Genomic DNA, 26,366 nt, shown 5'->3' with positions numbered 1-26,366 from the left:
TCGACCTCACAGAGTTTAAGGAAAACTACAGCCTGTTCTCTTCCGGGAGCAAGGGAGCTGTAAGTACCGGGCTCCACACTCCTGAGGAATCGGCAGCCCACAGCTGCAGCGTGTGTGCAGGACAGTGTACGATGGCCCCTCACAAGCTAGCCACTGTTCCCGAGCTTCTGGAACACCAGTCCTCTGGCTCCAGAATCTCCCCTTCCTTCAGTCTCTAAAGTCTCCTAAGGACGACACACCCTTCAAGGGAGACTGCCGATTCACAGTAAGAAAAAGACATTCGTTTTTTTAAACAGTTCACATTTATTATTGATAACAATAAAAAAATCTTTTAAAGACTATCAGTATTGTATTACCAAGAGTGAGGTAATATGTTTACAAAACATTTACAGAATTTGATACGTAAATAATGAAATTAGGAAAGAAAGTGAATTAAGACACTAGTAACAGAGGGGAAACCGAAAGGACCGTTAGTGCTGAGAACAGGTGAAACGACAGCAGCATTTTAAAAAGAGTGCAGGGCACTGAAGGAGAGTCACGATAAACTGCGTGCTCGAAGTCCACCTGCCTCACAGCCCCCTTCCAAGGAGGACAGGGCGATGGGTACTCAGGAGGAACCCTGTAAGGATTTGTGCAGTGATGTGCTGTGAACGCTTAAGGATGCATTCAACTCTTTGGGGATAGGACAGTGCCACTTCTGAGTCAGCTCAAAAGGAGCCGCTCTTCAGACTGGGGGAGGGGCGGCTGCGATTCAGACCGTTCTGCAAGCGCCCCTGGGCCGATGGGGGCTGTGAGTGCAGTGTTTTCTTGGCAGCTGAGACAGAGAAAGAGAGAGAAGGAGGGAGACGGGACCGTCTTCAGGTCCTGAGAATTTGGAAACGGATGCACTAACTAACCCTACTGTGCTTTCTGGAAACAAGCCTTTAGGTGCCAATGGTGAGCTTCTCTTGTGCAGGAAACACACAGCTGTGCTCCGGACGGGCCAGCAGCCCTGGGAGACGCCCAGGAACGTCCTCAGCGTGCAGGCAGCCACCGAGTATCGCTGCCTGGGAGGGTTGCTCCGCCCCTCCGGAGCCCTGCAGACACCTCCCCGCCGGCACACGCTCGTCCACACAGCTCTCCTGCCACGCGGCACCCACCTAACACCTCCAGGGCAGGTTTACAACAACGCAACTCAGGGTTTCCGTGCCCGTCACACACTGACGATGGCCGCCTGGCTTTTGGCCCAGATCCTTAAAAGCACAGCCTCCGCCACGCACCCACCACGACACACGTCTTCATTCACCACGGAGACTGACCCAAGGCAACACCTGGACAGGTTCGCAAAGAACCTGCTTTTCCCATAACAAGCCGAGAAAACGAGGGCCAATAAAAGGTAGACCAGGCTTGGTAACTGGAATCAAAAAGAAAAAGTAAAAGGCAGACCGACCTCACAATCTGACCTGCTTCTATGCAATCGAACCCTTCATTACTTGAACTAAGTTTCTACTCGCCCTGTCCCCCGCTGACACACACCCACCCCAAGACACACATGCCTGCAGGCACACACACACACACCCACAATTTCCTGTCACAAAGAAGCAGGGCTCCCCCAGGCCACAGGCTGCCCCGACATGGCCACACAATGAACACAGGACAGTTTCAAAACGGCAGATGGGACTCACTGTCTCTTAAGTACCCTTCTAGTGACTAGAAGAACCATTTGGGCTCTGATGCTACCAAGCTGTGAGGGGCCTAGGGGAGGCCAATCTAGAATGAGTTCAGAACTAACACGTGCAGGTAGGAAGAGCAACACACCAGGAGGAAAAGGGAGCGGACGCCCTCGGCCCAAGTTCATGGACAGAGGAAGCCTGCTCTCAAAGTACCAAAAGGTTTGAAAGGAGGAAAGAGAAAATAATGTTTAATGATGGCGGTGTTCTTCCTGGCATTGTGGGGAGTCCGCGAGAGCCCCTGACCCCCCCAGACCCACTTTACAACAGTGGGTCCGTCTGGCCCCGGAGCCGGGCCGGGGTGCCCCCAGGCTCCCTCTGAGTCCTTCTGATTAAGCACTGTCTGCTCAGAGGAAAAGGAGCCTAGCGGGCAGTCACTGAATCCTCGGACCGTGTCGACCACCAGCAGGGAGGAGGTGAGGGCCAGATGCAGGGCAGGGGACAGGTTGGCAGCTTCTGCTCCGCGGAGGAAGGTGGGTCACCTCTGACGGGTGGTGGGGAGTTCATCCACTAAGGGATGGTGTGCAGGTGCTTGGAAACATTTTTTGCATCAACATTTGAGACAAAGTCAACCTCTTAACTGGTATATAAACTACTTTTCTCTGAAGAGAGAGCCCTTGTGCTCTGGTTGGATTTTGTGCACACTGTATACAAAACCTATGGCTACTGAGCTGGAGTCAAAACTACCTGTGGAGACTGTTTCGGGGTCAGTGACTACGTTTGCCACCTGGAGAGCTACGTGCTACCTAGAGGGCCAGAGGAGTCTGCACAACGCGGCTGCGGGGCGGGCGGGCGGGCGGCGGCCCGAGGCGGTGGGCGCTACCTGGAGACCATGGAGCTGGAGTGGGACTGGCTGGACGAGGTGGTGGCAGCGCTGAGCTGGGAGAACCCGCTGTGGCTGGACTCCAGGCTGGTCATGGAGCCTCTGTAAGAAGCACGGGAGGGGGGTGTGTGAGGACCCCACCGCGGCCGCCCACCGCCCTCCTGGCCGATCCCAGCCCGCTCCCCGCAGCGCCCCCCAGAGCCGGGCCGGCCGTGCAGGGCCCAGGGGGACACAGCCCCCCACCGCCCTCCCACACTGATGACGCCGTGAACTGCCAGCGACAGGGGGCCCGGAGGCCGCCCCGGCCTGGACCCCGGCCTCACGCACCGGAAGTCCTCGGACCCGATCACTTCGGTGTAGTACATCACTTTGCACTTGTGGGAAGAGACCTGCAGGGAGGCCAGCACGTCGTCCATGCGGGGCAGGCTGGTGGCGGCACAGGCCGGCATGCTGTGGAACTTCCACTGCAGGATGTAGAAGCCCGGCCACCGTGTCACGTGGGAGCCCTGGAATGAGTCAGGCGGCACCAGCTGAGGACCTGCTTCGCGTGCCCTCCCACAACGGGTCTGACAAACGCCAGGAGACCGGGTCCACTCGGATCCAACTCCGATTACTGACCATCTCGACGGGGGAAGGACCGGCTGCCCTGATTCATGATCGGGGTCCATCCCACGCTGCCTCCCGGGTGTCGGCACTGCAGCCAGGCCTCTGCCAGGCGCAGGGGAGGCCACGGAAGGGACCCTCAGAGGCTGTCCGCCCCCAGGACTCCGCCTTGGGAGGAGGATGAAGGCGCCCACAGGGTGGGAGCGCCCGGGGGTCCTCTGCTCACCCTTGAGGGCCTGGGGTCAAAAAAGGCCACTTGGACCAGGCAATGCTCTCTCTGATGTGCTTCCAACGACCTTACCGGTGTATTCTGGGTTAAAAGGACGGCAATCTAAAGTAGAATGCCAATCTGTGAAAACTACTTTCTCCCTTAATTCTGGAACTAAAGACTGTGATACAGATTAAAATGTTCATTATTTAAAAAATGGAATAAAATACTCTCTTTTACCCTGCCTCTAAGACCACCAAAACACTGACAGGCTTATCCCTGAAAACCGTAAAGACAGCAAAATTATGCATCTATTATGAAGGCCAGAGGCACCCGAGAGCTACCACTCTGAGCTCAGGCACTCGGAATAACCAGCCAAAATTTTAAATGAGCTGACAGAGCATTTAAGATAAATTAGGATGCTTAGTAATGACACTTAATAGTTCCCTAATTACTTGTTTCTCTCCCTTCTATTCGGGGTGATTTTCCTTGAAGAGAAAATGCCGCCAGGTCAAAGGCCGTCTTAGCAGAAGCCTTCTCAATCCCAGCTTTGTACGTGCGCCGAATGCCTTTCCCTTTCTTCCATGTCGCTTTTGTGAAAATACTTCCAGAGATAATTCATGACTTTAGATACAAGTAATGGATTCTGCTGAGCTCTAGGTTCTTCTGGGATCCGCTCGGCTTCTTGAGCGACTCTAACCGTAACTAAGAGGACACACTGAACTGCCTGTCTACAGACGCAGCACGGGGCCGAAGCAAGACTTCCTTCTCCAGACGGAAGAGCCACGCCGCGGGGACTCCCAGGAGACCTTACCTGCACACTTTCCCCTTCTTTGCAGATCAGAGGTGACTCCACCATGCTGTAGTCACGGCCCAGCTGCCAGATTCTGTCTATCAGCTGCGCGTTGTTCCCTCCCGGGGAAGTGATGCTGTGCGCCCCCAGGGAGTCCTTTTTGGGTGGCTGCGGCGACCTCTTGGAGTGATAGATGTTAAAGACGATGTCCCCTTTGCACACATCAAAATCCCAGGTGATCACCGAAGAGGCATCCACAATCTGAACGAGAATCTGGAAAAAGAGGTCGCATCAACCCACCAAAATAAGCACGGGCCTCTGAGGCGACGCCGCGGCAGCAGGCCCCCCGGCAGCTTTCCCCCGGCTAGGGGGGCGCGCACAGCCGACCCTCCTCACCCCACCTTCCAGGCCTCTGCTCGCTCTTTTCTTTCTTTCACCCAGCTGCTCCTGCTACGCGTCAGCGCCAAGCTCTGTGCTCTGTCAGCCACACCTATGGTCCAAGCTTCCCCTCAATTCCCTGAGTGCTTTAAAACACCCAGTGCTGGCTGTAAAAAGTGTCTTAATACAAAACAGAAATAACGCTAGACACCACAGAAGTGGTTCCGTGGGTTGCTCTGGGCTGAAGGGCACAGGGAAGGTCGCAGAAGAGCCCAGGAGGGACAGGAAGGAAGCATCCAAGCGGGGAGCGGGGTGGACGCGAGCGCAGGCTGAGTGGCCTCTGCCCGTGGCCGCTGCGCTAGGTGGGAAAAGGGCGCCACGTGGCCCTGGGATGGGGAAGGGCCCCGGGTGTCGAGTGCCAACCTAAAAGCTGAATTTCATGCGGCGCCCATACAGCTTCCCCACAGGGAATGATCAAAGTTACAGTTTCAAAAGATTACTGTGGGAGGGATGTGAAAAAGTTATGTATTCACTAAAAAATTCCAGCAGAAGCCAGGCCCCGCACCCCACCCTGCCCTGGAAGCCTGCCCGCTGAGCCTTCCGGGAGGCGTGTTAGCGCTTTGCTTCTCGTCAAGCAGCCCTTTTGGTCCCACCACGGCCACTTCTCACCGCTGACAGAGCCACACAGAATCTCCCTAAAGAGCGGATTCTGTAAGCACAAGAGCTGCATCTAAGCACAGCGGTGGCACCAACGACACCAAAGTGGCTCTGAGGGCAGAGCTCCCTTGGACGTCAGCCCCTCTGCGGACCAGCACTCTCGCTCCTGCATTCACAGCGGGGACAAGGAATTCAGTGCTCATTTCATGAGACCACCGTTCTCGATTTGTGCTTTACTGAACCCCCAAAGCAGAACTGAAGTGTTCAGTTTTGATGTAGAAACACTTGCACAGATACGTGACTCACAAGAACACATCACACCACTGAGTTCTCTACCCTGGATGAGAGCAACCACAACCTAAGGAAAGAACTTGGCCTCCTCGCGCCTGCCGGCCTCCAAATAAAAAACTAATACAAATAATCCTCAAGACACAGTCGACTTCCCCCTACAGAGGCTGTGAATAAGGTACATCGAACCTGTCTTTTTTACTCGCTCAAACCACAGCCCCATGTCCACTCGCCCCACGAGGCACAGGTGGGCCGTGCGGGACACACTCTGGCCAGGAGGATGGAGGAGGCAGTACGGCGTCAGCTCCCGGCCACCACTGTCCACCCGGCCAGCAGCCCAGCACGCTGAGCGGCCTCTCCACGCCAGGTGCCACCCCTCCCACGATCCTGAGCCACAAACCTCAGCCCGAAGTCCAGGAAGGGCCAGTCTGTGCTGAGTCCCTCATGACGCCACAGCACACACGCGTGTCAAAACACAGGCACACTCTTGCTTCTGCACCACCACGTGACAGCAAGGAGAGAAAACACATGTGCTAGTTTCTCCTCACTCCATCAGATTTATAAAAACGGGCAAATTCCTTAAAGGTAATAAATACCCAAATCCAGTCAAGACAAAACAGAAGATGCGACTGGTCCCAATCACTGAGTACATTAAACTGAAGAGCTACAAACCTTCCCACGGGGAGACCTGCTGCACGCCCCTGTGTGTCCAGGCTCTCGGGTGAACTGGACCGCGAGCTGCCTACCCTCCTTCCAGGCGCCCTGACCAAGGGCAGCCACCTTTCCCTCTGAGAGAGCCCTGCTCTCCTGTGTCGACATCTACCTAAACTGCAGATCAGTGTCAACACAAACCTAAAGACCAAGACCAGAGAAAAGCATCTGATTCTCCTAAACTACACCCCACTGGGGAGACCCACAGAAGAACCTCGGTGGGAAGCGGGGGCCCGGCCCCTGTGGCTTCGTCCCGGCACCTACCTCGTGCGGGGCCCCTTTGAAGACGCTCGCGGACTGGTAGATGGTTTCGGTCCAGAGCTTGAGGTCTTCGTTCTCCAGCTCCTCCGCGGTCCTGTACAGGGACTTGGGCACCAGGCCCCCCTCTGGCACTTCACACTGGAAATGTAAACGCAGTCGTGCGAGCTGAGCCAACGCAGGCCACTCCTCTGAGAACCAAATGCCGGCAGCGCCACGTCCTGACACACGCGACTCCTCGGAGCCGCTTAGGAAATGGACACCACCTGCCATGTCGCAGAACACTCTACACTACTTAGCAAAATAATTGTGAAGAACCACTTAAATACATGTGTCTCGCTTTAAATAAATGAGAACAAGTTGAAGCTGATTTGCCACAGAAGTCACACTAGTGCGTATGAGGGACTGCATCCAACTACTGAAGCTGGTTTATGTAAGAATAGTTAAGTACGTATATTGCGCTGCAGAAGAAAACATTATGTTAAGAAAAGAGTTTTATTCTCCGCAGCTACAGGCACTATTCTTATTACATACAATTACAGTCAAGATCTATAATCTATAAAGAAAGCTTTGTGTCTAAGCCAGATCAAGTGATCGGTCCGTGACACCAGCCAAAAAATAGTAAAGAGCAGCAACTTCCGAATCTGCTAGAAACAGGCTCAATGAGAATTTGCACATTTCATAAATTTCCTAACTGACCTGGATATAATGACTTAACGCTCAAGCTCATAAAGTCCAAGCACTGCTTACATTATCAGCCCTGGGAGGCGACCACACAGGAAAGAAACACGGCCGTCTACAGCGGGCAGTGCAGCGGGACGCAAACACGCCACAGCGCCGAGGCCACGTTAGACGGCAGCGGGCAGAAGCGAGCACTGTCTCTTTAACGCCAGCCCGACAGCAGCACGGAAGAGCAGAGAAGGAGCCTTAACGGCCAGCGTGGGGAGATCTCTGCTAACTGCGGGACTCTTAGCATCCTGAACACCTCACGGGGGAGTCAGGTCTGCTTCTGCTGCAGCCCAGTTGCTTTCGTCGTAACTGGAAGAAGCAACCTCGCCGGGTCCTGCTCTGATATAATCGAAGTCTGTGGGTTTCTACAGATCTGACCTCACGCTTTAATCTCACGGGCGCTGGGTGAGTGAAGGTCCTCTACCTCACTTGCTCCTTTGTGCTGCACTGCGATTCCCTGGAGCAGGACTGAAGGCCTCAGAGCTGATTTCAGTGCCGGTTAAATTCCTCGAACAGTCCAGAGGGATTCCCCCGAGCGCCCAATCATCAGCTAAATATGTGAGTCAGCCGGGGGGCCACATCTCAACGGCTAACCTTATTTACTATGAAGGATGATGGAAGTCCCTTCTCTGAGAAGAACCACTACTCCCTGCTGGCGCCCATCACCTGTCACGTCAGCTAGATGCATGGACCACGCCTCTGTTTCCTTCACACACCCACCCTCCGCCCCGTCAGGCCGTTGTGCCCCCGAGGCTGTACGGTCCTCAAGGAACTAAACTTCTCTGACTCCATCGCCACAGTACAGGGTAAAGAAGTGGAACCACCTGCCTGATAACCTAGCAACTCAATGTATTTAAAACCCCACATCACATACAAGAGAACTAGTTCCCTTAACTGTCCCTTTTAAAACGTTATCCTGATTTATTGTCAAGGGGGAAATCTTTTTGAGAATCAGTTTGATTTTTTAATGTTTTAAAAAAATGCACAGCTCCTCCAAAACGATTAAAGAATCTGATTCACACAAAGCTGAGTGAATCTAGCGAGCTGCGATTACACTGACCGTGAAACGAATTCTCATTAGTATTTAACAATGGAGACTGCGTGTTATCAAAAATTACCCACATGGTTCTGTTTAGTTTAACCCAGTATCAGAGATGTCAGCCAAAACAAAAACGGAAAGACAATCAAATAATCCAAACTAAAAGCTCTGAAATTCCTTTGTGCAAACAGCATCCACCTCTGCTACCCTCGTGAGCAGCGGAACATGCAGGTGCTCTCCCAGATACGTACCATGCACTCTCCACTCAGGAAGTCTGGGATAATCTCTTTATCGATGTAATCCAGCAGGCCTCCAGGACCCTGGTAGTCATTTCCTGCATAAATAAGGAATTTCCTTCTGGTGTTGTCATCAATGAATGGACTAACCTATAAATAATCAGAAAAAAACCACGTAGTCATATTTGGTTTGCTGTCTGTATTTCAAAGATTAAAATTACACAGTGGTATTACGGGGCGGATTCAAGTTTGACACGCTTTTTCTATAAAGCCCGAGTGCACGACATTAGGACCCTCGGGAATTCTTTCTTTCCTTAAATAATCTGAGAAACTTTGATGTCTCCGTGCTTATTTTGCTTTATGACTTCGAGTCATGGACACATACACAGACATGAACGCACGTGTGTGCGCCTTCCAAGCGGCTACCAGTTATGCAGAACGACACGGAAACCCACCAGAGTCCAGAGGACAGGAAACACCCTGGGGGCACGCAGGATCAGAAGGCGGCCCAGCGTCTCGGGGTAGTTGGCCTCCACCACCTCGATGATGCGCAGCAGGGCCTTCACGCCCGGCCTCCACAGGTGGCGCATGTTCAGCCCTTCCAGGTCCACCAGGCAGGTCCACGAACTGCAGGTGAGATGAGCTCCGTTCAGTACACGGCACACTCGGCAAACCGCGGCCCAGAGCGACTTGCTTTTCTTTTCGATGTTATATACGGTCATTTGATTCCATTTCCAAGGATACACCAGGTTTTAAAAATCACAGTGTAATGAACTCTATTTATATCTGCTTGTATCAAGATATGGGATGGGTGTGGTAGGACTAATCCCTGAAACTTCGAAGCCACCAAGAGCTAAGGGACCGTGACTCAAAGCTTCAGTCTGACACACTCAGCAATCCAGCAAAGGAGGCCACGTGCTGCCCTTGACCTGCTGAGCCCCCTCTACTGACCCAGTGGGGTGTGTGTGTGGCATTTAAATACGTGGTGTGACTGAACGGCGATAACCTAGTCTTTGACAAACGTTATCGAGTCAAGCACTGTGGCAGGAGCTGCGAATACAGCAGTGAGCAAAGGCCCTCAAAGTCCCTGCCCTCCTGGAACTTACGTGCTAGTTAACCATCTATACCCTGCTCTATGCCAACCTCTGAACCACTGCACGTTTTCAAAAGGGTTTACCATAACTAGAAGTTTGGTTTAATAGCACAGACTAATTTTTTTCTGTCCCACCTCCCCACCACCAAAAAATAAAGGAGCAAAAACCAACCACCTGTGACTCTGGGCTCCCAAGGACCATGCAGACCTCGGACACGCCAATCCACTCAGACTGAGGGGATGGCAATGCCTGGGGGCAGAAACACCAAACTCTAGCAACGGTCCCTCACAACTGACTATATTACATGCTCTACATGTTTCCCTCTTACCTGCCTCCTAGAGCATTATGGTAAACAGTAAACTATTTCCACTTGGTCCTATAAAATCAAACCAGATTTTGGTTCTAAAAATCAACTAGAAATACTTAACTCATATTCTCAATAAGCTAGCAGGACAAACAGCACCACACAGATACCTGATAGGCCGGCCGAAGACTTTTGTATTTTCTTCACACCGTCTCAGCCCTTCTTCATTTATGGAGAGGACCTACGTACACAAGGGCCATAAAGATTCCATTATCAGTCTAAGAAGCTACCACGACTGTATCAAAGCTATGCGACTGACAATAACACGGCGTGTTTTAGGTAGGTGTGTAAACCCAGTCATGTATTTAAATCTTGACACATTCATACACACAAAACACAGCACGGATGAAGAACATCTCTTTCAAAGAGAACGAGCGCTGTCCTGTGTGGCAAAGGGGACAGCTCCCCAGTGAGATGACAGGAGTCTCCAGATGGGCGGGGAGGGCACGAACTGCTGACCTATCTCCAGAGCAGACACGTCCGGAAGTGTCGGACGTCAGTGTCCGTCAAGTGGGGACACTGTGATGCCACACGTACCAGCCAAGAGAAAAGGCAGTCTGAGAACTGACTTGAAGTCCAGCTGAAGGGAACCCTTCAATCTGGAGTAACAAGCCCTTCCCCAACAGACGTAGTCCACCCGTATCTTTGTGCGCACACGTGTGTATGTGTGGATGCATACGTACGCCCATGTCAGCACACGCACAGTGGCGGGCGCTAACAGAATAGCAACAAAATGCCAACAGTGGATATTTTGGGATAATGGATTATAGATATGCCTTTTAAAGTTTTTGCTTGTTTGTTTCTAATTTAAGGACAATATTCTTCTCTTCATAGTTGCCCACGCAGTGGAAGCTGCCCTGGAAGGGGTCAGGGAGACAGGGAAGTAGCCCTGATGAAAGATGCTAAGAGCCTGGATCATGGACGTGCCAGTGGAGAGAGTGCTATTAAGAGGTCCGATCTGAGGGGCATCTTAAAAAGAGAGTGAGGGTGGGAGGGGACGGCCCGAGCCAGTGGGAGAGAAGGGAAAAGGCGACCAGCTCCCCGTACCCTCTCAAGGGGCTGTACTGATTCTTCTGTTCACGCTGCCCCACCGTGAAAAACACTTCTATAATTTTGTGCCCTCTTTTGAAATATATTAATGGATCTTCCTTTCTAATTATGAAAGTAAAACATGCTGGTGCAACAGGACAGCTGTCCTATCCCACCCCTGCGGGCAGAGAAAGAAAGTGAAGCCACAGCGGAGCCCGGTGTCCTCTGCAGGGGGCACTCACGTATCTCAGGAGGGCCTCCTCGCCGAGGGCTCTCACCAAGCCTTTGGTGTCCATCTGCCCCAGCCTGAGCACGTAGAGGGGCCGCCCGTCTGCAGGGGGAAGGACAGGCGTTGTGAGCGCCATTCCTGACATGAGGCTGGGGACACAGCTCTGAGGCCCTGACAGGGAGACGGGCTCACCCAAGTTCCAAAGGAGCTTCCAGCGCTCTCCCGCTGAGGAGCAGCAGCTGCCTTCTGTGTTGCCCACAGGGCCCCTGCAACCCTGCCCCACCAAAGCCAGCCGACGGAGCAGCTTATTAGCAGGGCCCCGGAGACGCTCTGCACGGAGAGAGGGGGCCCAGCGGAGCTCTGTCCTCCGTCCGGCTCTACCACCCACACCGCGGCCATTGCCGGGCTCAGCCGTGACCCCACTCCACCCGCCACCAAGTCGAGTCAGGAAGCACCGGGCACGCCTTTCGACGGCGCAGGCTGTCCTGCAGGGCGCCGTGTGCAGAGTAATCCAACCAACCCACGCACACCTAATCATTCATGTTCGGGATCACTGTTCTTGGTTTAAGTTTTGTTCACTCTCCAGGTAGAGCTGAAATTCTGATGTACAAAACCTGGCTACACGTTTTTACAGATATTGCAGGGGTTAAGTCACTGGAAAGTACCTTTCCTAGCACTGTGCTCCTGAAAAACCTCTGCCTTCGAAGTTTTTTAAATAAAGTCAAACTCCACGCAACTAAGGACTGCAGTGGAGCAGGCTGCCCGAGGGCAGCGAGAGCAGGGAGGCAGCAGCAGCCTCAGGCCCTTCCTTCCGCTCTGCAGGGCATCCCCAGGGTGGCAGTGGCGAAACGGGCATCCACTTGCTCAAGCCGGGGGAGGGAGGGGCAGCGTGCCCACGGGCCCGCCTGTCTCGATGCCAAGCTCCCAGCTACCTTTGTCGTGATGGTGCCAGCCTCCCGCGTAGTAGTCCTGAAGGACCTGGGGAGGTTGCCAGGTGTCGAGGATGTAGTCCACCTGGTGCTGCTTTCGCCAGGTCAGAGACTGACACAGGGTCTCTCTGGCTTTGTCTATGTTGAAGTCCCGGGCGCGCAAGAACCGGAGAATATGCTCATCTTTCGGGATCTGTTGAGAGTTAGAGATGTTTCTAAGCAACGTTAAAAGCCGCTAAGGGGAAAAACCAAGTTACCAACGGAATAAGGCTCTGAAAGTCTCACTTCTTATCAACAGCGAGCTGCACTATCGCACTATGTAAAATTAGCCATTACCAGAAATTCCTTAAGGCTTTAGAAAATCAGCATGATTAGTCTGAATAATCTTCATGCTATTCCCATTTTAGTTTCAGCAAAGTACAGTGAAGGCATAAGGAATTTCTTAAACACCAGATGCTTCAGTTCACTGAGCTAACCTACGAGTTATTATGATCTGTGCATTTTTCTGTGTATATATTACACGTAAATAAAAACCCAGAACACAAAACAGTGTTGTTGGTTTTGGTAGTGGTGCTGGTGTCCTGACACACAGGAACCTTCTCCAGGTTCCGCTCCTGGCAATCAACAAGTTCGACAGGTCGGCTTCCCTAAGTAAACCACAGGCCAAGGCTGCGTCTGGGTCTCCCGTGGACTGGCTGCCCTTGACCCCGGCCACGCACTCACTGCCGCATGCTGCTGGTGCACAGATGGGGGAGATGTGGTTGGCACCCCCTAACTACCCCACTCCTGGGAAAATAAAGCACTGAGATGGCATCACCTTCTCTCAGAAAGGAGCACCGTTACAAGGAAGTGGCGAGGAATGGCGGTTCCAGAACCTAAAGGCCTGGCTTCGACCCCAGCCCACCACTCACTACAAGACAGACCCTGGGCAAGTTACTGAACTCCTCTGTGTGTACCACGGGGCTGATAAAAACAGCACCACCTCACAGGGCTGCTGGGAGGATTTAATTAAGATCTTAAAAGGGAGGCTGGTGCACGGTCCGCACACAACAAATGGCAGCTCTTACCACAGGGGCTGTGTTCTCAATTACTAACACAAACGGTCCTCAGAGGTTGGGCACTAGTGACCAAGACTGACAGACTTAGAGGGCAGGCCAGCGAGTGAGCAACCACCCCGACACACAAATCCCTCTGCTCCTACTAGTCCCCGTCAGCTGGAGGATTACAAAAATCTAATTCCTGATGAGGCTGCTTACCAAAACCCTCAAAATCAAAGCCCAGACAGTTCGAACCTCGGAATAATCCGTGAACCACTTCCAAACCTTCTGAAAATTAACATGTATGAATACTTGGAACACAATATTGCTTTGCAACTTGACATATAATTGTTTTCCAGCAAGTCCATTCTCTGTAACATCTACAAAAGTACAGCTAATTATACACAGTAGGGGATCATAACTTGCCACGAAAGACTCGGACGCCACACACAGGGATACGGATTCAATGACTTTTAGACTGGAAGGGACATTCCCAGCTATGGCCATCGGGCACATTTACTCTGAGTCGCTATGAACAGGACCAGGGATCCGAGGTTTCACAACAGCGCCCCTGCACACGAGTGTGAATTCTCACTTTGCCCTTGTGGGTCTCCTGGAGCCACTGGCGAAGTCGGATCAGGCAGCTCTCCTGCAGTGGAGTCAGGTCACCCAGGTATCTCTTGATGTAGTCTGCGTCTAGCTTGTCTGGAATATAAATTACAGGACATCATTTACAACAAAGAACACTGAAGCTCGAAGGCTTCCAAAGTCCTCCTGCTTGGTGACGTTCCTGTGTGGTCCCAGAGTCTGAGAGGTGACGGAACCACAGGGACAGGGGACTCTAACCAGCCACCCTAGAGACCCCCAGTGACAGTCTTTAAGCCCAATCACTGCCAGAGCTACACAGAAACGTGCCGATTCCTTTACACGCCCCGACTACCACCAGATCAACTCTGCTTGCAAGATATCAACTCTACTCATGACAGAATGACAGCTGTTACAGATATTTAATGATATTTAATTCAAAGTTACATAAGGAGGACGCACATCATATAAAACTACGAAATAAAACAAACAAGTGGATCTAGACCTATTTTGGATGTTCAAGAACACAAGAAATCTTCCTCATAAGGTAACATAAACTGGAAGAATGAGATTTCAAATTAAGCATAGCAAAGAAAAATTCCCAAAGTGAAAAATAAAACGTATTTTTGCCAAACCAACTAAAATACCTGCCATCCGTTGAAAAGTAACCAAGGGCACAGCTGAGCCGCAGAAAAGAAGGTATGGAAAGATAAATGCCAATAATTCAACAAAACTTATGAGGGCAGAATTTTCTTGTACTTTCTTATTTTACAATGGGCACAAGTTTGAGAAATAAAAAAGAGGTGTGTGCGCGTGTGTGTGCGTGTGTGCGCGTGCACGCGCACGGGCATAACGCACGAGAAAGGCGGCACAGCGTGGTGGAGCCCGCACTGAGCCTCAGTTAACTCATGTATAAAATGTGAACAGTAAGCATTTCCTACCTAAAAGGAACGATCATGAAATGAGTGAACATTCATAAAGTGCTTAGAACAGTGCCTTGAATCTAGTAAGCCTAAAATGTGTTTGGTGATGATATAATTGTGTTAGAAAGATCAGTTCCTACCTTACAATTCCCTGAAGATACCTTCAACTAAAATGAAAAACGTTTCCTGGTCTCAGTAAAAGAATAACTTGATACGTCCCTTCCTGCCCATTTTTTAAAAACTCATAAAAATAAGAAAAACTTATTTTTTTTTTAGAAGGAAGTTTCTTCATTCTAAGAGAAAAATAAAATCAATGTGTTATATAAGCCAGAGGAAAGGGGACAGTAACGAGATCAATTTTCTGCTCGTGTAACCTCTAAGCGTCCCGAGAGGCAATGGCTCGAGGTAAGCCTGGAGTCTTGCTCTCAGAGCGAAGCCTCGCTCAGACCCACCGTCAGGGGTCCCCACCGCGGGCTCAGGCACCCCGCTCGGGGTGCTGAGGGGCTCGCTGCTCAGCCCTTCCTTTAGCGCAGGGTCTGGGACCACTACAGCCAACGGCGCTGCTGGTTTCTTGCAGGATGAGGACATCTCTGAAGAGGGTGCAAGGGAAGGTGGAGTCCAGCGGGGCACAAACGTGATGCCTTCTTCTTCTAGCTGACGAAGGTAGTACTCAATGATCTCTTTTCCCTTTGAAGCAAAAGCGGTTTTAAAGTTAGTATATACTGAGTTTTCAAATTATTCATCCCTCACGGGTTTTTAAAACCATGATAAAAACTGAGTTACATAAATAGGAAAAAGAAAAGCCAAATGCCTTTGTGGCTTGTTTTTTTTTTTCATAATCTTACTTCCTCTTCTCTAAAGGTCTAGGAAATCATATCTAAGATGGAATTTTTTATATAACCAGTTAAAAGCACTGATTTACCACACTGGTACTCAACATGTGCTTTGTGTCTCAATCCAAATGCTTTCCAGTATCACTTAAAACAAGCCTTCAGAAAGCACTCCTAATCCCATACATACTGATACGTTTCGCAACCCAACTGCCACAATGATGAGCAGCAGCATGAAAACCAGAAGGAAAGGAAGACTCCAAGGAAGACGAACCTCACCTCTCAGCGCCTGGGACGCGAGAGACCCCCTGAAATGCCTCTTCAGGACAGCAGCGCCTTCACCCAGCAGGGCCCTGCTGGCCCCGGGGCTGCTGGGGGCTGCTGCCCGGCCTGACTGCAGCGCTCACCTTTCCCAGAAAGCCCGGAAGGTGCGGGGGGCAGGCCAGCGCCCGCAGACCCCTCCTCCTCAGTCCCCCAGCGACCAGCATCACCTGCAGCCCCGCCCACCCCTTCCACCCCCGGGAGCCCTGACTAACCCGTTCCCAGCCTCCCAAAGAGACTCCCGCCCACCCGCTTCCTTAAAATCCCAAGACAGACTCACTTTTTTAATGTTGCTGGTATACTGTTTCATTGCAATTTTTTCCACTGTACTTTCAAAACCAAAGAAAGATTTAATATCTAAACTTGCAGACTGTTCAAAACAGGTCCAATCTTCATTTTCAGGGTGAACCTGCAGGTAAAAGAGAAAGTATTCCCACTAATTATACTGACAACTGAGAATATCATTTGCTCCTCAGTCAACTGGTACCCAGGAGAAACACTTATTTTACTAATGATGTTATTATCATGAAAACAGCAGATGGAAAAATTACACAGAGAGGTTCAAATTCATGAAAAGGCTCAAATAATGTTTCTAAAATAGTCTAAAAGTGACTATTAGGAGAGCTTCATTTTCGTTCTTGGTTCAGTCATTCATTCACCATATTCATCGAGCCATGTTCTCCACCATGAACAAAACCAAGATCCCTGCCTTGTGAAGCTTCCAGTCTAGCAGGAGGAGACTGACAACTGGCCACAAACATACAGGTAAGAAATGATATCATTGTTGAAGATAAGCACTATGGACAAAAGCCAAGTTGGTGCAGGTTAAAGGGATAGAGGGCAGGTTACAGAACCGAACAGGGTGCTCAGGGCTGGCTCCATCGAGAAGGGGAGAGCTGAGCGAAGCCGGAAGGAGGGAAGGACGGGAGTCAAGCGGAGGTCTGGGGGCAGAAGGAGCAGAGGTCCTCCGGGAAGTTCGCCTACACGACCACAGCCAGCGAGACAGCAGGCAGGCTGTGCCCAAGGCAGGCAGGACAGCAGAGGAGAGATGAGGAGAAAACAGGGCTTCATGAGCCACTGCAAGGCCTCTGGGCTTTTCCTCTGAGTGAAATGCAGAGACACTGCAGGTGTTTTGAGCCCAAAGAAAGCATGACACGATCTGACATACTTTAAATGGATCACTTTGGATTCAGTGTCGAGGATATATTGTAGGAAAGTAAGGGTGGAAGCAGAGAGACCTATTAGGTTTTTCCAATAATCTGGTCAGAGAAGTTCTTGAAAAAGGGTGGTGAGCAGTGAAGACGGGGGGCAGATAAACACACTCGGCTCCAATCTTCGGGGGACACAGTAGCCTGGGTCCCTCAATACACATTTCTAAAGTGTCAGAGTGGCCAGAAAAGACGTGGCATATTAAAGAACAAGTCAGGCCATCACTTGGCCACCTGAACTGCGACAACAATGTAATCCACCCTGCAGTACACCACACCTGCCGCTCCCGCTCGTCAGAAACTGGTGACTTTATGTGATGAAGAACTGCCCTCTCAGACAGAGGCAGCCCTCACGCACTGCCTAAAGCAGTGGCCAAACAACTCTCAGAAGCTCCGCGCCAGCACACTCTGCGCCTCTGCCTGAGCGCCGGTTACTCACGCTGTAGCAGCAGTGCTCGTTGATGATGACGCGGTTAGAAAACGTTTCATTACGGGCCTCAATGTGCAAAGTACGTTCCCGAGAATTCAGTGAGTTTTTCTGGATAAAATAAACATAATCGACTCCTGCAATCTTTAAAACAGAAACAGAAAGAAAACGGGTTAATAACAAGAGCAACAGAAGCTATAAGCATAAGTTCATTTTGGTTTTGGGGGGACTGCCTTTTAAGGTGTCCTTTTCAGTTACCTTTTTCAACAGTCTAGGGGCATCTATATCCAGTTTGCAGCGCCTTTCTATAACATGAGTAGCCCCATCTTCACTCTTGAATTCATTCACAGTGTCACTGTCCACAAACATCGGAATCAAAGGACACGTAGGGAACCTCCTTTCATAGGCCTATGAATAAAATTTTTTAAAAAAGGAATTGAACAAAGATGCAACCTGACAGTCTGTCTTTGGCAGTCTCCCTGGAATAAAATCACCTCTTAATACATGGCAACACGTTACATCACAGCCATCTTCATCTTTACACCTTAAGCTTTCATGATTTTAAAAAGAAAAAGACATTCAACGTTAATGGACTGGAAGACTCAATATAGTAAAGACGTCAATTTTCTCCACGTGGATATAGAGTTTTAACAAATTCCTATCAAAATCACAGCAAGATTTTCTTCTGTAGCTTATAGACAAGATTTAAAAATTTATATGGAAAGGAGAAAGAACGAAAATAGCCAAAACAATTCTGAAAAAGAAGACCACATTGGGAGGCATCCCTCTCCTGGGGATTAAAGCTTACTACACGGCTACAGGAATCCAGGCTTCGTGCACGGGTGGAGGGAAAGACACACAGGTCAACGGACAGAGCAGAGAGCCACAAGCTGACCCACACAAACATGCCAACTGACTTTTTTTTTTAACAAAGCTGCAAAAGCAATTCAATGGAAGAAGGATGGCCTTTTCACACATATTACTGGAGAAATTACACACCCACAGGCAAAAAAAAAAAAAGGCCTCGACCCCTCGACCTAACCCCACACCTTACATAAAAATTATATCAAAGTGGATCATGAACTTAAACATTTCTGTAACATTCTTGAAATGACAAAATTATAGAAATGGATAACAGATGAGTGGTTGCCAGGGGTTAAAGAAGGGCGGGGGGTGGGAGGGCAGTGGGTGTGACTACAATAGGGCAACAAGACGGGGGCACTTGGGAGATGTTCTGTCTTGACTGCATCATGTCAATATCCTGGTTGTGATGATGTACAACAGTTTCCCTGGATGTTACCATTTGGGGAAGACGGGTAGAGAGCACATGGAATCGCTCCATAATATTCCTTGGGAATAATATGTTATTAATATACTATGAGTCTACCATTATCTCAAAATGAAAAAAACTTAATTTAGAAAAAAGAAAGAAAAAGACTTGCTACATAATTCATCCAAACTTTTAGAAAATGTACTTAGGCACCAGATTTAGTTTGCTCTGTAGCAATCTGTGAAGATTACCGAACTAAAGATACTGTTGCATTCACACTAAAACCTAAGCCATCCAAAGGATCACAGGTGTGCAAACACAGGAAACCACAGGGCATGGGATGACAAGTGTCTGGCCGTAAGAAGAAACCTAAAAAAGGCCCAGGGCTCGCCTCGCAGTTCTGCTCCCCCTATAATAAAGGACGGTACCGTGAGATGTTGTCATGTTAGATTGACGGACGCCACTCCCCTCTTAGGCGGGAGTAGAAACGGGGGCAAGGGGAATTGAGACACCCCATCTTTAATGACAAGCAAGCACAGATTTAAGGAAGAAATTTACGGTGTTGAAAGATTAATGAAAGTGTGGAAATGGCACAGACTGCTCTGACTGCACTTCTAACAAGGTGCACGTGGTTTCAGAGCACCATCATACTAAAAAAGTTGGCCTTCTTGGAGAAGTTCCCTGAAGTTCCCCTTCAACAGGCTCGACCATTTGAACGTAAGTACACTCATCACACGAGCGGTCACAGAAGACCCCGTAAAACACCAGAGTGACCTAGCAATTCCTCCACCCAGGATGTTCACGACCATTTCATTCCAAGTAATTCTCAGTTTTCTGGTATCTCATCTTCTCTCCATAACATTATAAAGTTACCCCAATCTGAAAAATGTATGCTGCCCTCCTGCTCTTTATATATTTATACTGTACCAAGCTAGGCAACATGGGAGGAAGGGGAAGAGGAAGCGGACAGTTCGGGAAACAGTGTCAGGGAAATACACAGGAGTGTCCTAAGAATAGCAAGTGCTGTAAGGGCTTAAGAAGAAGAAAACACACAGCTTAGAGGAACAGAGGGACGGAGGCTTCGGAAGGCTTCCAGCGAGAGGAGGCATTTACACCGGGCCTCAAAGCATGGAAAGGGCTGCTCATAATCAGCGATGAGGGGAGAACATTCCCAGGAAAGAGACCCCAGGAGCGCGACTTCGAGGATACCTCGGGGCGTGAGCACAGAACCACAGCCGGCAGAGGAGGGAAACGGGGGCCTGCAGTGACGCCGTGACAAGGAACATCCCAGCTCAGCGCCAGCCGCGTAGCCAGGCCCCGAGAGCACGACGGGGGTGGGGGGGAGACCAGGACCAACAGGAGGCCCCGCCCTCTTCTGCAGGGAAGGAGGGAACGCTACCATGTGACCAGATGGTCAGGAAGGGAGGCAAAACCCACATGGTGACCAATTACATTTACTTTTTAAATGTTTTTACTTTGGGAGTTGAAAATATAATCTTCATGCTTATGTACTCCCCGCCATTCAAATACATTCTGAGTTCCGTGACTGCTACCATGGGATGATAAATCGCACGATAATTCCCTTAATGCATATTATAATAAACAACGTTTAAGAAGTTTATTCAGCCGCTGAGATCGTAACATAGATAATTTAGGCCTCCACGAGGCCCTAAAATTTGTTAGTATTAAGTACTGCACACACAAACAATTCTCGAAAAAAAAATTGCTGACTATCATTTGTTCTACACACTGACACTGTCTAAACTGACTTTTAAATTTTACTACATTAAAAAAAAAACTGGCTTTGTCCATTGCAGCACTATGACATATCAAGAAACTGAGAATACAAGGGCTTCAAACAAAACAATTCTTTTTAAGTTACATAAAAGGTAGAGTAAGCACTTAGCAAGAAACAACCTAGGCTCGGATCTCTCCTATTTAAGTACCTGTTATATATCATTTTCAAAATACCCACATCTTTAAATTCTTGAAATAGAGTGGTCAGCATAAGGCATTACCCACACAAGCTAGCCCTGAAATTAAAACATAGTAAAAACTTTCCATTCCCTGTAAAATTATCCCTCCATGCAGATTCATATTTGCAGAGACATCCATTTTTACCTCGGTATGCCCCAACCAAATGGCATCTGAGGTATCCAGGCTAACGAGCCACTAATACAGGAATCGGTATGCTCCTCTCCAAAGCTCTGTCGTGGTGGAAAGTGGTTGGTAAGCATCTACCCTCCTCCCTCCACATCCGTCACCCTGCCACCAGATGCAGGGTGACACTCAGCCACAGGGCAGAGACCAAGTCCTTTTTCTCTTTGATTATCCAGGAGAACAAGGACCTTACTCAATGCCTAGTAAGAAGAGAGTCACTGTTCAATAAACATTTTTTGAAATACGGAATAAAAGCTTCCTAAATAAACCAATGAATCCAGCTTTTTGCTTCTGTGCTCACTTACCCTGGCCTTTCAGAGATATGTGAGGTTAATGAGTCCTGCGTACTGTTAGCATAGAAAACCCTAACTTTCTAGAGGGTCAAGGAAAAGGAAGACTGCAAGAAGTTGACAAAACTTTAGTCTCTGAAACTGCTTAGGATACCAGTACCCTAGTTTTCCAGCATGAACTACAACCTGCAAAGTTTCTGGAGCCTCTGAAAAAGAGCAGCATTCTGATTTTATTCAAAATAAAATATATAATATTATTAATATAATTAATATATGTTCTAGCTCCATCCACAGGAAGGGCCTACAAGTGATGACACCTCAGCTGCCATGAGCAAACTTGGCATCCAGATCTTGTTTCCTAAATACCATTCCCTACTAGAAAGGAAGCTGTGCTCCCTGGAGAAATGGCTGATCACAAGTCTGGAGCAAGGAAAGGTCAAGGTTAGTCTGAAGTATTTCTTACCAGAAATCAAGGAAGTGCTCAATGACTGATGGGGAACCAGCCTGAAGGGGTTCCACTTGCCAATCCCGGGATAATTTGAGCAACATAAAGAAAAAAGGTGGTAAAGCTTTATAAATCATAGAGTGATCCTCAAGAAATATGGGCGGGGGAGGAAATTTTACAGAAAAAGATCACCTAATAATCATAGAAGGAATGACAGAATTAGAAAAAATCATCATTCTGCAACCGTCAATTTATAATAACTGATTCAGGCAAGGATCATAAATGGTTGCTACAGAAAGGTAGTCGCTGGAAGATACCACAGTCTCAAATTATCGTCCTGCCGATCATTAGTGACAAAGGCACAATGGTACCTTTATAATGGAAAGATCTAGTAGACATCACCTTAACCAAACGATTGCACTTGGGACAATCTGACAATCCAACGGTTGCAATGGAAGCACACACAAACCCACGAAGTCCTCACGACGCAAAGGGCAAACTAAAGCTAATCGTGGAGAGCAATCAGACGAATCCAAATTGTGGAATATTCTACAAAATAACCAGCCCGGACGCTTAGAAAAGAAAAACTGTCCACGTCTTGAAAGGTGGACAAAGAAAGCAGGGACGTGTCTAGAATAAAGACAACTGAAGAGACAGGACTATGGAATGCAATGCTGTCCTGGTTCCTGGATTGGAATAAAAATAACTCTATGTACTCCTTATTAAATAATATTATTCTATCAGTGTCAAATTTCTCAGGTGTGATAATGATGACAGTTATGTAAGGAGAACATCTATTCTTCAGTATTTAGGGCAAAAGTGTTAATATGCAGCTTACTTTCAAATGGTTCTGCAAAAAACAATACATGGTGTGTGTGTGTGAGAAAGCGAGATAAAGCGAATGTGTTAATTTACCTGGGTGAGGTGTATACAGGTGCTCACGACACTTTATCAACTTTTTTTTTAAATGACATTTGTTGTTGCCTTTTTTAAAATATTTATTTATTTGGCCGCGCTGGGTCTTAGTTGCGGCACACAGGATCTTTGTTGCAGCATGCAGGATCTTTAGTCGCTGCATGTGGGATCTAGTTCCCTGACCAGGGATCGAACCCAGGCCCCCTGCAATGGGAGCGCAGAGCCTTAGCCACTGGACCACCAGGGAAGTTCCTTTTTCAACTGTTTTTTAATAGAAATTTTTCAAATTAGAAAGCTGGGAAAAATATTAATAGGAAAAGGTAACCCTGGGGGGGAAGTCCTCACGTAAACCAACAGTGCTTTTCCAAGTAACTGATTAAATACAACATTGTCCCATTTTATACGTGAAAATGTACACAACTTTTAGGTTTGCCCACAGCCCTAACCCAAGGCGCACCTGCTCCTCCTTGTGGGGCCTCCTGCCCGTGGCCGTCCACTGCAGCTCGGAGGAGATGCAGGCCCAGGGAGCTCCAGCTTATGGTTTTTCAAGAGAAGCCAGCAATCCGGATTTTATGAAGCTTCCCTATTTTTATAAAACCCTGTTTGGTCCAAAGAGCCCACACTAGCAGGCCTTCAATTTTATCTCCGCAGGAAGAAATCTCTAGGAGAGAAGTGAGGAAGAACCCCATATTTCAACGCTCACCAGGTTCCAACCACTGCGTCAGAAGAGCAGAGGTAACTTTCAAATGTCTTATTTTTTTGCCAACTATCTGCAATATTATCAAGTCATTTCCTAATCACACTCGATATTTAACAAATACAAAAATCAAGAAAGGCTGAACAAAAGTAACTCTTCCAGAAGTAGTTTCTTCAGAGGGGGAGAAATGTTCTTTGATGTCTCCTCTTAAAAGGAAAAATTACTTTTGGAAGAGGAATAACCATTGTAGTCATTTGCTCACTCTTTTTGTCTAACTTAGTGATCGTTTCAATGGTAGAAGCAGCACTAAAGCCTTGTCCACTTGCCCCTGAGAGGAGAGCTGCTCCTGGGTAGCAACTCCCGCCCACCTTCCTACACCCACTCTTCCTCCTTCAAAAGGGTTCTGAGCCTGCAATTTGGGAGCTTGGAAACAGTACTTTCAGTTTTTAACCAACCTCCGAATGCAATTGTGACATATTAAAAGCTGGTACTGTGCCAAAGAAAACCATATTTTAGTGAAGACATTTCAACTTGTGCATTAATGAGCTTAACACTGCATAGTGCCAGGAAAACCCATTTAAAAGAAATTCCATTTAAAGAACCTACCTTTAAATTGAACTATGTTCATACCCAATTTAGCCAACAAACTAAGCCCGTTGCTTTCCCTCAACTTGTCTACCCTGTGGCACCAGGCTTGACCCTCATGAACAGAAGGGTTCCACGCTGGAAAGAATCAGTAAGCGAAAAAGCTAACCATGGCTTAAGTCCCTCTTAGAAGGTGCCAGTGTTCAAAGAAATATACAACCTATCAAGAAAACATGGCAAGTTGATCAAAGTCCCTCAGAGTTATATTTCTACAATTCACGGAGTCTCAAAACAACAGCTACGTAAAGAGGGCCCACCATAACGCAGCCCTAGGCTAAGGTTCTGGAAAACACTCGAGTGGAAGACACAGAAACATACGACTGTACACAAGGGCAGCAGAGAGGCCCCAGGGAGAGGTGAGCCACCACCGAAGGGGCTGTATGACAACAACGCCCCGGCTGGGTGGTTCCAGAGGCTTCTCGGAGGAAGTATGTCTGCCGGGGGTCTTCAAGGGTGGGCAGCTTTACAGAAGTAACCCAAAGGGAAGGAAACATCCCTGGTGGGAGGGACAGGAGCAGAACCAAAAGGAAGCCAAGCTGGACGAGCCCCGGGGAGCAGCTAGAGCGCGGGGGTCGCTGCCCCGACAGCGGCAAGCTCACGTCTGTGGCTGAAACTCAAGAGCAGACAAACGTCCAAGCTAATTCCAGACGTGAAAGTGACAACTGCCCAGGGAACCCGGGGCCTGGCACCGCACCTTGTCCCAGTTCAGCCCTCGGTGGGCCCTCGCACTCCACCCCTCAGCCGAGGTTCCAAATCACAGGCCATTTGTGAATAAATGTGTTCATACTCAACAAGATATGGATAAAACCAAAATTTGTAGAAATCCGAGCCCTTTTAAAGAAAAGTTACAATCCAGTTAGTCATGATATACTTCATTCATCCAAATACTTATTGACAACCCTATCAGATTAGCTATTTTCAAACCAGTACAAGACCAACAACGGAACAACGGTCACATGGCACACACAGCTGTAGTAGTAAGTGCTGCATTTAACCCAGTCATTTCCCTCAATCACCAGTCTTCAGATAGACCAGTGTATCAAGTCACAACAACAGGCTGGATACCCACCGGTAAAATCAAACAAGAAAATAAAATGATTATACTAAAACTAAAAAGATATATATAAAAATTTAATATACTCCAAGCCATTTCCCTTTAAGATCAAACATATCTGAAGTTTAAATTATGAATTTCATCTTAGACAACCTCAAATTCCATGGTCCTGATAACACTTTTTTTTAAATTAATTTTTATTGGAGTATAGTTGCTTTACAATGTTCTGTTGGTTTCTACTGCACAGCAAAATGAATCAGCCACACACATGCATACATCCCCTCCTTTTTGGATTTCCCTCCCATTTAGGTCACTGCAGAGCATTAAGTAGAGTTCCCTGTGCTATACACTATGTTCCCATTAGCCGTCTAGTTCATACATAGTATCAATTGTGTATATGTGTCAGTCCCAACCTCCCAATCCATCCCACCCCTCCCTTTCCCCCTTGGTATCCACACATAACACACTTTTTCCAGCGGCAATACTTAGTCTGGAAAAGACTTGAGTTCAACCTATGGTGCCATAATGTCTAAGGAAAGGGCACATAACCCAATAAGAGGTTGATTTCTTTTCTAGAAACTTCTCGTTGAAATGTGATTTTGATGAATATTGTGGAGGGCACAATTAGAGCTGAAAGAACAGATGGTGAATGCATTGCTCACATACCATGCACCAAAACTCTTGCAACTCCAAACATTGTAGACAGTTTTACCAGGAACGTATCCCTTTCTCCCAACACGCACTCCCACAGTGCACAATGATATAAACCAGCTCTGCTTACTTTTGATAAATGAGCCATTTCAACATACATTACTCTGCACAACAGAGGGGGAATGCGCAAACACTGAGAAGAAACGTGGGGAATTTTGCACCAACACATCACAGTTTCTTTCACTCATAAATCCACTCCTTTGCTTCAACGGTCCTAAACATGAAATATTTTTGTTAAAGGATAAGAAACTTCAGAACTGCTTCTAAAATCCACATCTTTTCTCTTGGGAAACAGCACACAGACTCAGGGCCTTTGTGCCAATTGGTGTGTCAGGCCTGCATGAAGGAAAGTCACTACTTCCAGTGACCGTCTGTGTCCTCTGCACTTCACTCACACCTTTACCACCTGCCCCTTAACGGACCTTCAGACGACTATTACCAGGCAACAGTGACAATTCTAAAGGACCTGGTAAAAATTACCCACAAAATTAAAAGACTTCACACGTAAAAAGTTTTAATTCCACAGAGAGGTCAATAATCTGATTTATCCATACTATGATATTTTAAAATAGTATCCAAAAAGAAAAAAACAGTAGTAGGGTTTTTTTGTATTTTGTTTTATTTTGGCTGCGTTGGGTCTTCATTGCTGCACGCAGGCTTTCTCTAGTTGTGGTGAGCAGGGGCTACTCTTTGGGGTGATGTGCAGGCTTATCATTGCAGTGGCTTCTCTTGTTGCGGAGCACGGGCTCTAGGCTCATGGTCTTCAGTAGC

General features: G+C 48.4%; 1 protein-coding gene across 1 annotated transcript in view; it reads right to left on the bottom strand.

Annotated features, from left to right (window-relative positions):
- Positions 1 to 283: 283 nt before the first annotated feature.
- SEC14L1 (SEC14 like lipid binding 1) overlaps positions 284 to 26,366 on the bottom strand; it is a 51,992-nt gene continuing 25,909 nt past the window's right edge. The window contains exons 3-16 of the mRNA XM_012535144.3: positions 17,667 to 17,816; positions 17,421 to 17,552; positions 16,054 to 16,182; positions 15,075 to 15,309; positions 13,710 to 13,819; positions 12,081 to 12,270; positions 11,162 to 11,250; positions 10,001 to 10,071; positions 8,888 to 9,059; positions 8,448 to 8,582; positions 6,435 to 6,569; positions 4,158 to 4,409; positions 2,860 to 3,038; positions 284 to 2,634 (exon numbers count right to left, since the gene is read on the bottom strand). Coding sequence (XP_012390598.2) covers positions 2,529 to 2,634; positions 2,860 to 3,038; positions 4,158 to 4,409; positions 6,435 to 6,569; positions 8,448 to 8,582; positions 8,888 to 9,059; positions 10,001 to 10,071; positions 11,162 to 11,250; positions 12,081 to 12,270; positions 13,710 to 13,819; positions 15,075 to 15,309; positions 16,054 to 16,182; positions 17,421 to 17,552; positions 17,667 to 17,816 — 2,085 coding nt within the window. The 3' untranslated portion in view covers positions 284 to 2,528. The remainder of the gene's footprint in view (positions 2,635 to 2,859; positions 3,039 to 4,157; positions 4,410 to 6,434; positions 6,570 to 8,447; positions 8,583 to 8,887; positions 9,060 to 10,000; positions 10,072 to 11,161; positions 11,251 to 12,080; positions 12,271 to 13,709; positions 13,820 to 15,074; positions 15,310 to 16,053; positions 16,183 to 17,420; positions 17,553 to 17,666; positions 17,817 to 26,366) is intronic.

This window comes from Orcinus orca, chromosome 19 (genome assembly GCF_937001465.1).
Source record: "Orcinus orca chromosome 19, mOrcOrc1.1, whole genome shotgun sequence".
Classification (NCBI taxonomy): Eukaryota; Metazoa; Chordata; class Mammalia; order Artiodactyla; family Delphinidae; genus Orcinus; species Orcinus orca.
The sequence above is the reverse complement of the archived record's forward strand: the minus strand, read 5'-3'. Positions and strand labels throughout refer to the sequence as shown.